At 51.9% G+C, this 13,321-nt stretch overlaps 1 protein-coding gene across 1 annotated transcript; it reads right to left on the bottom strand.

The window, feature by feature from the left end:
* Positions 1 to 6,362: 6,362 nt before the first annotated feature.
* Positions 6,363 to 10,498, bottom strand: SRM (spermidine synthase). The gene is made up of 8 exons (XM_066270449.1): positions 10,219 to 10,498; positions 9,548 to 9,668; positions 9,012 to 9,104; positions 8,096 to 8,249; positions 7,406 to 7,489; positions 7,170 to 7,315; positions 6,966 to 7,088; positions 6,363 to 6,855 (listed from the first exon to the last, which is right to left on the bottom strand). Exons 1-8 carry the CDS (start codon positions 10,383 to 10,385, stop codon positions 6,835 to 6,837), a joined length of 909 nt encoding a protein of 302 aa, XP_066126546.1. The 5' UTR covers positions 10,386 to 10,498; the 3' UTR covers positions 6,363 to 6,834.
* Between the last annotated feature and the right edge of the window lie 2,823 nt (positions 10,499 to 13,321).

Genomic DNA, 13,321 nt, shown 5'->3' with positions numbered 1-13,321 from the left:
CACGCATCTGCTCTTGCTCCCTCTTGCAAACTTGCTGTATAGGACACCTGAGTCCACGAGGATGGCAAACATGGGAGAGGAGCCAGCACCAACATTCTGGAAGCTGGAAAAACAGATGGACCGGTGAAAACAGCTCTCTGGAAGGCAACTCCGAGTTGGCAGTGGGATCAGGAATTAGTTTGGGAATTGGCAACACCAAGTTCTTCTGGAAGTGTTAATTAAGAAGCCAGCCAATTCTTATTTCCCATCCCCTGACCCCAGAAGAAACTTGAAACTGATTACCCCCCCCCCACTCCAAGTTTTTGTTTTTTTGTGGTTTTTTTTGTTTGTTTTTTTGCAAGAGAAAATCACCAAATTTAGTACATACATATGTTTGGGGACCTGTGAGAGTAGTCAGACATCATATGCATGCTAGGTTCCTAGAGACGGATTCCTTTTTTCTCTCTCTCTCTTTTTTTTTTTTTGTATTTTTCTGAAGTTGGAAACAGGGAGGCAGTCAGACCGACTCCCGCATGCGCCCAACCGGGATCCACCCGGCACGCCCACCAGGGGGCGATGCTCTGCCCATCTGGGGCATTGCTCTGTTGCATCCAGAGCCATTCTAGCGCCTGAGGCAGAGGCCACAGAGCCATCCCCAGCGCCCGGGCCAACTTTGCTCCAATGGAGCCTCTCGGCTGCAGGAAGGGAAGAGAGAGAGAGAGAGGAAGGAGAGGGGGAGGGGTGGAGAAGCAGATGGGCGTTTCTTCTGTGTGCCCTGGCCGGGAATTGAAACCGGGACTCCTGCACGCCAGGCCGATGCTCTACCACTGAGCCAACTGACCAGGGCCTGGATTCCTTTTTTTAAATAATCATATATATATAAAGATTTATTTATTTATTCATTTTAGAGAAGAGAGAGAGAGAGTGAGAGAGAGAGAAGGGGGGAGGAGCAGGAAGCATCAACTCCCATGTGTGCCTTGACCAGACAATCCCAGGGTTTCAAACTAGCGACCTCAGCATTCCAGGTCGACGCTCTATACACTGTGTCACCACAGGTCAGGCAAATAATTCTATCTTAACTTTTAAAAAATGTATTTATTTTAGAGAGAGAAAGAGAGATAGAAACATTGACCCATTCCTGTATGTGCCTCGACCAGGGACCGAAGGAATTGAACTTGCAACCTTTTGCATATTGGGACAATGCTCTACCCAATTGAGCTATTCGGCCAGGGCTGGGGACTGAGTCTTTGTCCTGATGCTGTCATTTTGGGGTTTTATTACCTTGTATGTGTAATTCTCATTCTCTTTATTTTTTAAAATTTATTTATTGGTTTTAGAGCGAGAGAGACAGAAACATTAGTCTGTTCCTGTATGTGCCCTGACCAAGGATCGAACCCCCAACCTCTGCGTGCCAGGGCTGAAGATTGATTCTTTTTTTAATTTTTTTCATTGATTTGAGAGAGAAAGCTAAAGGGACAGAAAAGAGTGAGGGAAAAGCATCAACTCATTTCACTTAGCTGTTCCATTTAGTTGTGTACTTATTGATTGCTTCTTGTACGTGCCCTGACTGGGTGGGTGTTGAACTCACAATCTCTGGTGCTTCGGGTCAGCACTTTATCCCTTGAGCCACCCAGCCAGGGCTTGGAGACTGATTCTTAGAGGAAGTGCAATGAGGAGTCCCACATTAACAAGGGCATTAAGCAAATAGATTGGATACTGAGAACCCTAACCTGACTCCTAACCCAACTCCTAGAATCTGGCTGCTATCCACGCTTCTCCCTCTTCTCTGGGAAGTGTGACTAGCCCAACAGGAAAGACCTAAAGATACTGGTTTGAAGGTTCTACATGCAAGTGGCTCAGCCGCCATCACCCGCAGGGAATGTCACTTGACAAGCCCCAGTCAGGTTCTTGAACTTTTTTTTTTTTTTTTTTTCAGAGAGAGAGAGGGATAGACAGGGACAGACAGACAGGAATGGAGAGAGATGAGAAGCATCAATCATTAGTTTTTCGTTGCGCGTTGCAACACCTTAGTTGTTCATTGATTGCTTTCTCATATGTGCCTTGACCGTGGGCCTTCAGCAGACCGAGTAACCCCTTGCTGGAGCCAGCAACCTTGGGTTCAAGCTGGTGGGCTTTTTATTCAAACCAGATGAGCCCGCGCTCAATCTGGCGACCTCGGGGTCTCGAACCTGGGTCCTCTGCATCCCAGTCCAATGCTCTACCCGCTGCGCCACCGCCTGGTCAGGCAGGTTCTTGAACTTTTTCATCCCCACTCTAACACAGGAGCAGAACATTCAAGGAATACCAAGGAAAACTCCAAACATGGAGAAAGATTAAAAAAAGAAGTCAAGTAATCGACCAAAAAATACAGAAACAAAGCAGGGAAAAGAAAATGCCCCAAACCAAAGTAAAACAATTATAAATACCTTCAGAGGAAAAAGAGAAGCAAGAACAGGGTGCTATTTAAAAAGAGAATTAAGAGCCCTGGCTGGGTAGCTGTTGGTTAGAACATCGTCCTGATACATTAAGGTTGTGGATTCAATCCCAGTCAGGACTCAACCAGTGAGTGCATAAATAAGTGGAACAACAAATTGATATTTCTCTCTCTCCCTTTCTCTTTCTAAAATCAATAAGTAAAAAAAGAAAGAAAGAAAAAGTAATAAAATGTTTGAAAATATCTTCCAGAAAACAGAGTAAAAAGGAAATGAAAAATATTAAAGAACTTAGAAGCCCTATACATTATGTCAAATATACAGTAAGCCTTAGCTGGGTGGCTCAGTTGATTAGAGCATCGTCCTGACATGCCAAAGTTGCAGGTTCAATCCCTGGCCAAGGCACATTCAAGAATCAACCAGTGAATGCATGGATGGGTGGAACAACAAATCAATGTTTCTCTCTCTCTCCCTTCCTCTCTCTAAAATCAATCAATAAAAATTTGCCCTGCCTGACCTGTGGTGGCACAATGGATAGAATATTGACCTGGAACACTGAGGTCGCTGGTTTGAAACCCTGGGCTTGCCTGGTCAAGGCACATACGAGAAGTGACTAGTAGTTGATACTTCCCACTCCACCTGCCTTTTCTTTTCTCTCTCTCTCTCTCTCTTAAAAATAAAACCAATCAATAAAAAACCTTTAAAAAAAATTAGCCCTGGCTGGATAGCTTGATTGGTTAGAGCATCGTCCAGATACACAAAGGTTGCAGGATTGATCCCTGGTCAGGGCGCACACAGGAACAGATCAATGTTTCTGTCTCTTGCTGTCCCTTCCTCTCTAACATCAGTAAATAAATTTAAAAATAAATAAATAGAAATAGAGTAACAGGAATTCCAGAAAAAAAAGGTAAAAAAACAGAAGAGGAAATTTTGAACAAAAGAAGGAAATCTTCCAGAATTGAAGAGAACCTGAGTTCACTGATTGAAAGTGTCCCTCTGAAAAAAACCCCCAAAATGAATTGTTTTTGAAAAGAATTTTTTAATACTTTCTTTTTCCTTTTTAAAAAGGAAAAAAAAACAATAAAAAGGATAGAAATGAAAGTGTCCTCCTGAGTATCCAGAATAATAAAACCTTTAGAGAGGATGAAAGAGAAACATCAGTTTGTTGTTTCATTGATTTATGCATTTATTGGTTGATTCTTGTGTGTGCCCTGACCGAAGATCAAAACTGCAACCTTGGCGTATCAGGACGAAGCTCTAACCAACTGAGCTGCCTGGTCAGGGCATCCACAAATCTTTTTTTTTCTTTATTTTTAAAGATTATTATTATGCCTGACCTGTGGTGGCGCAGTGGATAAAGCGCCGACCTGGAAATGCTGAGGTCGCCGGTTAGATACCCTGGGTTTGCCTGGTCAAGGCACATATGGGAGTTGATGCTTCCAGCTCCTCCCCCATCTCTCTCTCTCCTCTCTCTCTCTCCCCCCCCTCTAAGAAAGAAGAATAAAAATAAAAAAAATAAAATAAAAAATAAGATTATTATTATTATTATTTTTTACAGAGACAGAGAGAGAGTCAGTGAGAGGGATAGACAGGGACAGACAGGAACGGAGAAGATGAGAAGCATCAATCATGTTTTTCGTTGTGCATTGCAACACTTTAGTTGTTCATTGATTGCTTTCTCATATGTGCCTTGACCGCGGGCCTAGAGCAGACCGAGTAACCCCTTGCTCGAGCCAGCGACCTTGGGTCCAAGCTGGTGAGCTTTTGCTCAAACAAGATGAGCCCGTGCTCAAGCTGGCGACCTCGGGGTCTCCAACCCAGTTCCTTCGCATCCCAGTCCGATGCTCTATCCACTGCGCCACTGCCTGGTCAGGCGCATCCGCAAATCTTAAAGAGCTTTAGAGAATTTGGTAAAAAGTTTGGGGTTATATCAGTGATAAATTTGTTGAAAACTAAGTGAACAAAAATAATCCCCAAAAACCCTCCAGAGAAAACGAAGCTGTGCAGAAGAGAAAGAGGTCTCTTTACTGCTGCCTCTGCTATGAGTGGCATTTATGTAGCTGCAACAGTGTAACACTGAATATTGAGCTAAGCAAGATTACCATTTAATTGTTGCGAGTATGGGGTAGGGACAGGGAAGGAACAAGGGAAATCCTTATCTTCCCTAGTGGAAAATTCAACAGATCATGAGTAGAAGTGACAGGTTGGGAAGTAGTAATACAAGCATGTGACGCAGAGACAGGAAGGAATATGGCCGCCTCCAGGGTGGGAAGGAAAAGTAGGCACAGGACTGCCTGCCATTTTTCTTCTAATAATTCACATGGAACTATTCAAATTACTGAACCCTTAAACCAGGGGCATGACTAATTTTGAGAAATAACATGGACCCTCTCGCCCCTTCTTCCTCTGCCCTGAGAAGCCATTCTGATTTTTACTAGTTTAATGAACACCGAATGAGAGATGCAGAATTCTTAATGAAGCCTGGATTAAGTGAGGACCATCTCTCCCATTTTACAGGTGGGGTAACCAGATTGGGAGTTGAGTGGCTCAAGTCACTGGAGTTCAGACACAGACACGGGTTCAGCCCTCTGAGATGGACCCCCCTCCCTCCTGTGTCCACCCTCCCTGTGTTGCCCTCAGGATGGACCTTCCTGGAACATGGTCGGTAAGAAGGGCTAGGGGGAGGGGCCCTGAGAATAGACCTCTGGTTGGATGTCCCTGATGGAAGCCCGGGGTGCTCGGGCTGAGCTGCAGAACCAGGCAGGGCTAAGCAGAATGGAGCAGCCTTTGGAAGGCCACCTGCCTGGTGCATCCTCCCCTGCCTGCTCATGAACGTGTCACGTAACCTTCCCGTGTAGGTTAATAGCACCTTCCTCACAGGTGGTTGCGGAGGTTAAAGGAATTGAGACACATGGTGGGTCAGCACTCCATAACTAGCCACAGCGTCTTCTTCTGATACAAAAATCACAGCCCAGATAAGGCCGGATTTGACCTGGTATCCCTGGGAGTGGGAAGACCCTGGGTTGCATGTGATATGTGATATTGGCTCCCAAGATGGGATTTGAAGACTGTCCTGGAATTTGAAGATGGAATGGGGACAGTAGCTTGGGGCCATACTTGCTGAGCTAGGTCACGTGTCAGGTGCTGAGGCCAGTGAGTTAGTTCATGGGGGTGAGGTCCAGGTGTGTGCTCAAGGAGTTGGTTGCAAAGCTGCCTGCTTGCTCCCCACCCCCATGATGATGTATTCCCAGTACCCGCTGAATGAGGTCCAAGGTAGCTGCCCAGAGTAGGGATGGAGCCAGGGAGTGCTCCAGCACCACCAGCAGGCCGGGTCTACTCCCTTGTCCTGCTCCCTGCCCCTAAGTCTCCCAGGGCAATGCATCCTCAGCAGCGCCTCTGGGCTGATGGCTGTGGGTCCTGAGACTGAAGCAAGCTACAGAACCCCTCCTCCAGCCTGCACCCAGTTGTGGCGGCTCCTCTGCCAACACCAATCTCAGTCCTGACCTTCAGGAGGGGTGAGGCACCCGGGCACAGACCGGGTTTCAGCACCATGGAGAGGGCCCGATCCTGGTGTGGCCACCCACACCTGCTTTCTCAACCTCCCAGCACTTGGCCAGCGGGTTCCAGGAATTTAGCAGCAGGAACCCAGGAGGGGGGCAGACAGGATTGGAACCCAAGCCTGAATTCTGTGCCATGTCAGGGCGCCTGATGTGCTTAAACAAACGGGCTCAAGTAACTATACCCAGACCAAGCAGCCGCCTGGAGTCCCCTACAGCCCCCACCCCAGGTGGAACCTGACAGTCTGTCCCCCCATCTTCCATGAACACTGCAGGGTCGTGTGAGAAGGTACAGCCCCAGAGTGGCCCCACCTTGATCCTGTCAACATCACAGCCCTGACCCCTAGTCTATCACCATCTGTGTGGGGCTGGGCGAAAGAATGACTAAGACAGCTTCTCAGGACAGATTTGGGTCCAGTTTGATGACTGCTGTGTCGCTGGTACCGGAGGACAAGGGCCCACCCTGCCTATTGGCAGACACGTGGCAGACACTTGGAGGACAGACTCTGGGTCCAGCTCAGAGCCTGGCACACAGAAATGCCCAATAATGGCTGGGGCAGCCCCGCCAGGCCCATTCAAGGTCTGGGAACACACGATTCAGAACTTTGTTATAAATACATGTGTTTGGTGAGTGAGGGGAGACAGAGGGCGAAGATGGTGCTGTACACAGCTGGTATAGGCTTGGAGGCTGAACACCACAGAGAGAGAAAGACAGACAGACAGACAAACAGACAGTCCGGCCAGCAGCAGGCTGGGCAGCATTCTGGGGCCTGTAACACTTGGTTGGCGGGTGTGCTGGCAGGGGTCTTGTCCAGGGCTCCCTGGCGGCCCGAGGTCCTGGGCAATGTTGGCAGTGGCTCCTGGGCTCAGCTCACATCATTCAGGGCCTGGTGGGACATGGGGCCTCATCAGGAGAATGCTGGGTCATGTAGGGGCCGAGGTAGGCCTCTCAGGGCGCCTGGGTGCCCCCACCAGGCCCGCCCCACCAGGGGCTCACCTTGCGGGCAAACTCGGGCAGGACGAAGGCTGCCCGGTGCACGTCAGAGTTGTAGTATCTCAGCTGCATCTGTTCGACCTGCTTCTGCGTCAGCTGCCTCACCGGCTCCTGGAAGTTGGTGCTCTGGGGCGGGGCAGGGGCATCAGGGGAGTGCTCTCCATGCCCATCTGCCCCCTCACACCCCCAGGACAGCCAGAAGCTCACTGGGTTTTTGCTGCACAGCATGAAGCCGATCTGGCCGCTGGGGTAGGTGGGGATGGTGCAGTAGGCGTAGGCCACCACGGGGAAGAGCGATCTGCAGAAGTGCTGCATGTCCTTGATGAGGTCCAGGTGCAGCCACTGGCACTCGCCTGGGGGGAGGCAGTGTCAGCATTGGCACGATGGCGGCCCCACCCTGCCCGCCCGCCTGCCCGGGATGCCAAACTGCTCCGGGCGCTCACCCTGGCAGCAGAGAATCCCGTCTTCCTTGAGGGCCGTCTTCATGAGCTGGTAATAGGACTCCTTGAAGAGGCTCTCAGCAGGGCCTGTGGGGAGAGAGGGGCGAGTGACAATGAACACATTCTGGCTGAGTCCTCCAGAGCCTGGCCTAGGGGGCAGGGGCCCCATCACCCCACTACATAGTCCTCCCGCCACCCCCAGCTGCCAGGCAGCAGAACTGGGACTTGAACCCTGGTCTGTGGAATTCAGTAACCAACCGTGAAGAAGATGCTTTTGACAGGTACAGAGGCCACTGCCCCCGCATCCCAGGCGGTTCCACACTGCAACCCCATTCCCAGGGGATTCCCATTCCCATCGCACAGGGACGCCCCCACCCTGGGCCTTGGTTTAAAAGGAGAACCCTCCCCGGCCCTGATGCTGGCCTGTCAAGGGCAGAGAGGAGGCTAACGAGGAAACTGGGGACTCAGTGGGCTGAGGCCAGAGTCCCCCTCTCCTCCAGGTCCTCAACTAACTGTGAACTCTGAGCAGTGGCCTGGGCCCCCTACTCTTCTGAGCCATGTTTGAGGGGAAGGGGACAACTGAGAAGGGAAAAGTGCTGTCCTAGCTCGGGGTCCTCTGAGTCTGCAACTCAGGCCTGCTGTGCAGGGGGGAGGCTGGCAGCTGCTGGAGGCCCTGGCGCACCCTCTGCCTACCCATGGGGTCCGAGGAGTCAGTGATGATGACGTCAAAGGCGTCCTGGTTCTGTTTCATGAACTCAAATCCGTCACCCACATGAAGGGTCAGCTTTGAGCTGGAGTAGCCAACAGCCATGCTCGGCAGGAACTTCTTAGAGACCTGAATGACATCCTGGAGAGAGAACAGGAGGGACCAGGATGGAGACAGATGGAGTCACGTGGGACTCCCAGTAGTCCCTTTCACAGTCTGGTCACCCTGGGCCAGCTGTTTACTTTGTGGAACCCCAGTTTCCACATCTATAACATGGGGAGTGCTCTGGGACCTCCTTCAACTCCTCAAGGGGGGTTGGCCCTGGCCTGCTTCTCAGCTGAACCTCCACCATTCCTACTCCCTCCCCCCAGACTGACCCGCGCCATCTGAGGGGCTTTCAGAGGGTGGCAATTCCAGTCTTCACTGGAAGAGCTGTTTCTGCCTCCTGCCTCCGTGTGGTCGGAGGCTTCTCATTCAGGCTGCAGCTCAAACCCACCTCCCAGGGGCCTGCCCTGACCAGCCTCCACCTGCCCTTCATGCCTTTATCTTATCACCCTTTGCCATCTCTTTTTAACTAAAATATCAGTTCCAACAGGGATTGAAGCTGCCTGTTCATCATTGTACCCCAGCACCTAGAGCCATGGCTGCCACATAGTAGATGCTCATTAAAGTGGTTTGAATATCTCTGGGCCTTGAATTAAAAACCAGCACCCAGTCTTACTAAGAAACAGCATCAATGGCACACTTACTATGTGCCAGGCCCACTACTGCCCTACTAAATCCTCCCAACATATTTTTAAGGTGAAGAAACAGGCCTAGAAATATTAAGCGACTTGCTCAAGGTTACATCGCCAATTCAGTGCAGAACAGGAACCTGAACCCAGACCCTGCGCAGGCACTCACCTCATCAATCTCGCACTGGACCACGGACTCCACAGAGGAATGCTTCACCACCTCCCGCAGGACGCCCCCGTCCCCACCCCCGATGATCAGCACCTGGTAGGGGGATGGACAGTCAGGAGAAGGGTCCAGCCCCAGCAGGGCCTCGGGCCAGCAAACACGCTCCAGCAGGATGCAGTGGCCTAGGCCTGCAATGGGCAGACGCGCTCACACAGAACCACCTGGAGTGAGGGTATGTGCCGCAGCTCCTCTGACCCACAGACCTCATTACTTTATTTTCTACTCAGGAACCTCCTTCCTGAGCTCCAGGCCTCAGCCAGCACTGTCTGCTCCTCCCAGACTGGGTCAGCTGCCACCCTGTGAAGTGGGCAGCTTTCCCACTCGTTCTTGTTCTGGCTAGCATTTCCTCTGACAACCCTTTACGAAGCATCTGGCTGAGCACTGGGCACACTGGGGGGCCTCAGTACTGTTCTGTGGGATCCTTAGGGTGGCTTTCCTATCACTGGGCTCAAGGCTGAGTCTTGGTGGGAGCGGGGTACCTTGCGTGGGTTGGGGTGGCTGCAGAGCGGCAGGTTGGCTATCATCTCCTGGTAGGAGAACTCATCTCTCTCCGTGCACTGGATGACACCGTCCAACACCAGCACATTGCCGTAGCTCTTACTGCAGGGCGGGAGTGACAGTCAGGGACCTGGGTCCCCTCGGGTGGGGGCAACGTGCCTCCGCTCACCCTGGGTGAGAAGAATCTCCCCCAACCTGCGAAGGAGTCCCAGAGGTGAGTACTGGGGGTGACACGTGGCGAGGACCCGCAGGCAGGCCCGCTAGGCATTAGACTCCGTAAGACTCTGACGTGTCCCAGACTGACACGTGGAGCTCGGCGCGTCGGGTAGGCGCAGACTCTGGTTCCCTCCCTGCCAAAGAGGACCGCCCGAAACGCGGGCCCCCAACCCAGGAGACGGGATACAGGGTGGGGAGGGGGCCGAGGGAGCACACGGGCCTAGTTCACAACTTCTGACAGTTCTTCAGGAGGAGGAGTGAGCAGAGACGGCCCAGGGGCGTCGGAGGTAAAGGGGTCTGGCAGGAAGGAGGTGGACTGGGCCGAGATCAGGGCAGGAGTCCCGGCTGATTCGTGTGGGGGTGAGAGGCGGGTGGTTTGGGCTGCGAGCCGTCCTAGGGGATCGGGGGTGCAGGGCGAGCCAGCGGTAGTACCTACCTGCGAAAGACAAGGATATCCTGGTACCGCGACCGCTGATGGTGTAGCAGCTGCTCCACCTGCAGGGACAGGGCCTGGCCCGGCCACAGGCTGCACGTCTCGCGGAACCAGCCCTCGCGGATGGCAGCGGGGCCGGAAGCGGCGGGGCCGTCGGGACCGGGCTCCATGGCGGGCGCGCTGGCGGGCGGCGCGGGGAGCGGACCCGGGACTGCAGGCCGCGCGGAGCCGCAGCACAACGGGACCAGCTCCGCCCGCCACCCGCACCGCAACCTAACCCGCCCGGAGGGGCGGAACAAGTTGGCAGGGGCGGGACCCAAAGCCTCCAATGGTGGCACGGGAGTGGGCGCGCGGCTAGTCGGAGGCACCGCCCCCGCCGGTGCTCCGAGCGCTGACTGGCCACCAGTCAGGAGCGCGGCGCCTAGTGGCTGGGGCGGGCCGTCTGTCGAAGGCATCAGGGTAGTGCGGCCTGCTCCGAGGGAGCCACGTGGGGCCCAGGCTGGACTTCTGAGGACTGGCTTCGGGGCGGGGTGGGCCGGCCCGGGGGGTCCGGGCCCCTCACGCAGCCCAGCGCCGGCCGGGGCCATGCGGCCCCGGGGTCCCCGCTCCTTTCCTGGGACCGGGAGGCACCGAGGGCCATGCCTTGCTACAGAGGGATCGAGATGGTGTCTGACTCGGGGGAGGAAACTTGAGATGACATTTAGACTCGGCGCGGAGTTTCCAGCGCTTAGAAACAGTCAGCTTAACAGTCAGCTTGAACTCGGGCTGGAAAAATGGGAGCTGAGCTACACTGTCGGGCGAAGAGTTACGTTGTTGCGCAGGAGCAAGAGAAAATGTATCTCTCGCCTGTCCCCCAGATTTGGCTCCCTGTTGGACTTGAGCGGAGTGTGTAGTTTGTCGGCGGCGCACTGAGGGTTTTTATTTACTTGAAAAGGATCGTCACTGCCCTGGGATTTGAGCTTGATTTAGCTATTTCCCCTTAGATTCACCAGCGTATGGCTGCTGAATTAAGATAATTCTTTTCTAAGAGAGCTTCTAAATTTACCAGCAGTGTCCTGGAAGAGGCCAACACATGAATATTCAGCACCAAAAAGAGTGCCACGCAGTTTTTTGACAAACTGGGTCTTGCTCCTTTAACGGTGGGCGGGAATGTGCTTTCTGTTTTTATAAAAATGTCAAGGAACTTTTCAGAATCACATTAAGCATGCTAATTACCAAGTATTAAATGCTAATTGCTTTGCGAGCTAGTTCTTTGCATGCCAAGGAGGGGAGATGAGGCTGGTTTAACCACTGGTGACATGAGGAGGGGGATGTTTTTTCATTGATGTTTTGCAGCCTTTACTTGGAGGTGGAAAGCATCATTTCTTGTCTATTAACCCCAAATGAACAACACAACAGTGTTTTTTAGAGCAAACCTCAAGTCCAACAGCAACAATGTGTCGTGGCTGCCCTAAACTCTTTTTAAAGGGGAAGTGAGCCAAGACAGTTCAAGATTGCTAGGAGATGGTCCCTGGAAACTGTTCCTGGACTTGAGGTCACGTAGAAAAGGATCACACAGCAGGTAAGATACAGTCAACCAGTATGTCTAGTTACTGCAGGCTTTAGCCCTGTACTTGGGTGTGACATCACAGCCTATACTTCTGACATCAAGACACTTATGACTCTGACTGTGATGGCCTGTTCCCTTCTGTGTACCCGGAGCCAGACTGCACGCTCCATGTGCCTAGGAGTAGTGTGGCTGGCAGCTCTCGGAAAGAGGCTGAGTGAAAGTGAGAAACCACATCGGTCTAGGCACCTGATGGAGCCAGCTGCCTTGGCTTTCTGCTAGGTGCTGCACAGCTGAGCCCAGACAGGGCCCTGGTGTTCCTGACACTGCATGGGGGTTGGAGGTGGGGGTGATGGAGGACCAAGTCCATCCCATCCCTCCTGCAGGATGAACAAAGCTGTGCAAGCATGTGCATCCTCAAATGAGCAAGTCCGTGCATGACGACACACTTTGCTCTCCTGTAAAGGAGGTAAAACTGTCATCTACACCTCAACCATAAATAGCAAAGAGGATTTCCAGACCACTGTATACAGCAACAGGACAAACCTTCCAGGTCAAAGAGCATGACGGCCCTGAATAAATTACAGGCACAAAAGTCCCCAAATGTAAAGGGCTATGAGCCCAGAAATGCCATTCCACTTTAGATCACAGAGAAGAAAATCTATAGTTTTGCCAGAAATAGCCATCATGACTCTATCCAGTTAAATTCACACCCACTCTGGAAAATCCGGCAGGGGAAAACCAAGGCAGAGCACAAACTGCTTCCTCCAATTCAGACCACTGTGCATTAAGAATTCAGTTGTAAAGCATTACTGTCTAGTGGGTTGACCATCTCAACCTCCTAAAGGTAGACTGTTTATAAAAGGGAGAACGCTAGAGTGGCTCTGGTTGCAACATGGCGACGCCCAGGATGGGCAGAGCATCGCCCCATGGTGGGCGTGCCGGGTGGATCCCGGTCGGGCGCATGTGGGAGTCTGTCTGACTGTCTCTCCCTGTTTCCAGCTTCAGAAAAATGAAAAAAAAAAAACAACAAAAAACCACTCAGCAAGGTCTGCGTTGCATGCCTCACCAACAGTGGTTCTAGACCTAAGTCCGCAGGGAAACCACCCGGAGAGCTTGTTGAGACCTGGTTCCTGGGCCCACCCCGACTCTGACTGGGCAGGTCTGGGCTTCTGCCTTTCTAACCAGCTCCCTGCTGCTCTCTCTCAGGGGTCCAGGTAGCACTGACTGCAAGGTTCTCTGGACTTCTTCCCTTACTCCTCGGGGTCCAACTCAGCCACCTTCCACGAAGCCTCCCTGGGCCACCTGCACTAGAAAATAACTTCTCACTTTTAAAAATTCCCATCTGTCCATTTTTAAAAAAATTTATTTATTTTAGAGAGAGGAAAGGAAAGAAAGAGAGAAACATCGATTTATTGTCCCACTTATCCATGCATTCATTGGGTGATTTTTTTTAATTTTAATTTTTTTTATAGAGACAGAGTGTCAGAGGGAGAGATAGACAGGGACAGACAGACAGGAATGGAGAGATGAGAAGCATCAATCATTAGTTTTTCGTTG

The sequence above is a fragment of the Saccopteryx bilineata genome, chromosome 3 (genome assembly GCF_036850765.1).
Source record: "Saccopteryx bilineata isolate mSacBil1 chromosome 3, mSacBil1_pri_phased_curated, whole genome shotgun sequence".
NCBI classification, from domain to species: domain Eukaryota; kingdom Metazoa; phylum Chordata; class Mammalia; order Chiroptera; family Emballonuridae; genus Saccopteryx; species Saccopteryx bilineata.
The sequence above is the reverse complement of the archived record's forward strand: the minus strand, read 5'-3'. Positions and strand labels throughout refer to the sequence as shown.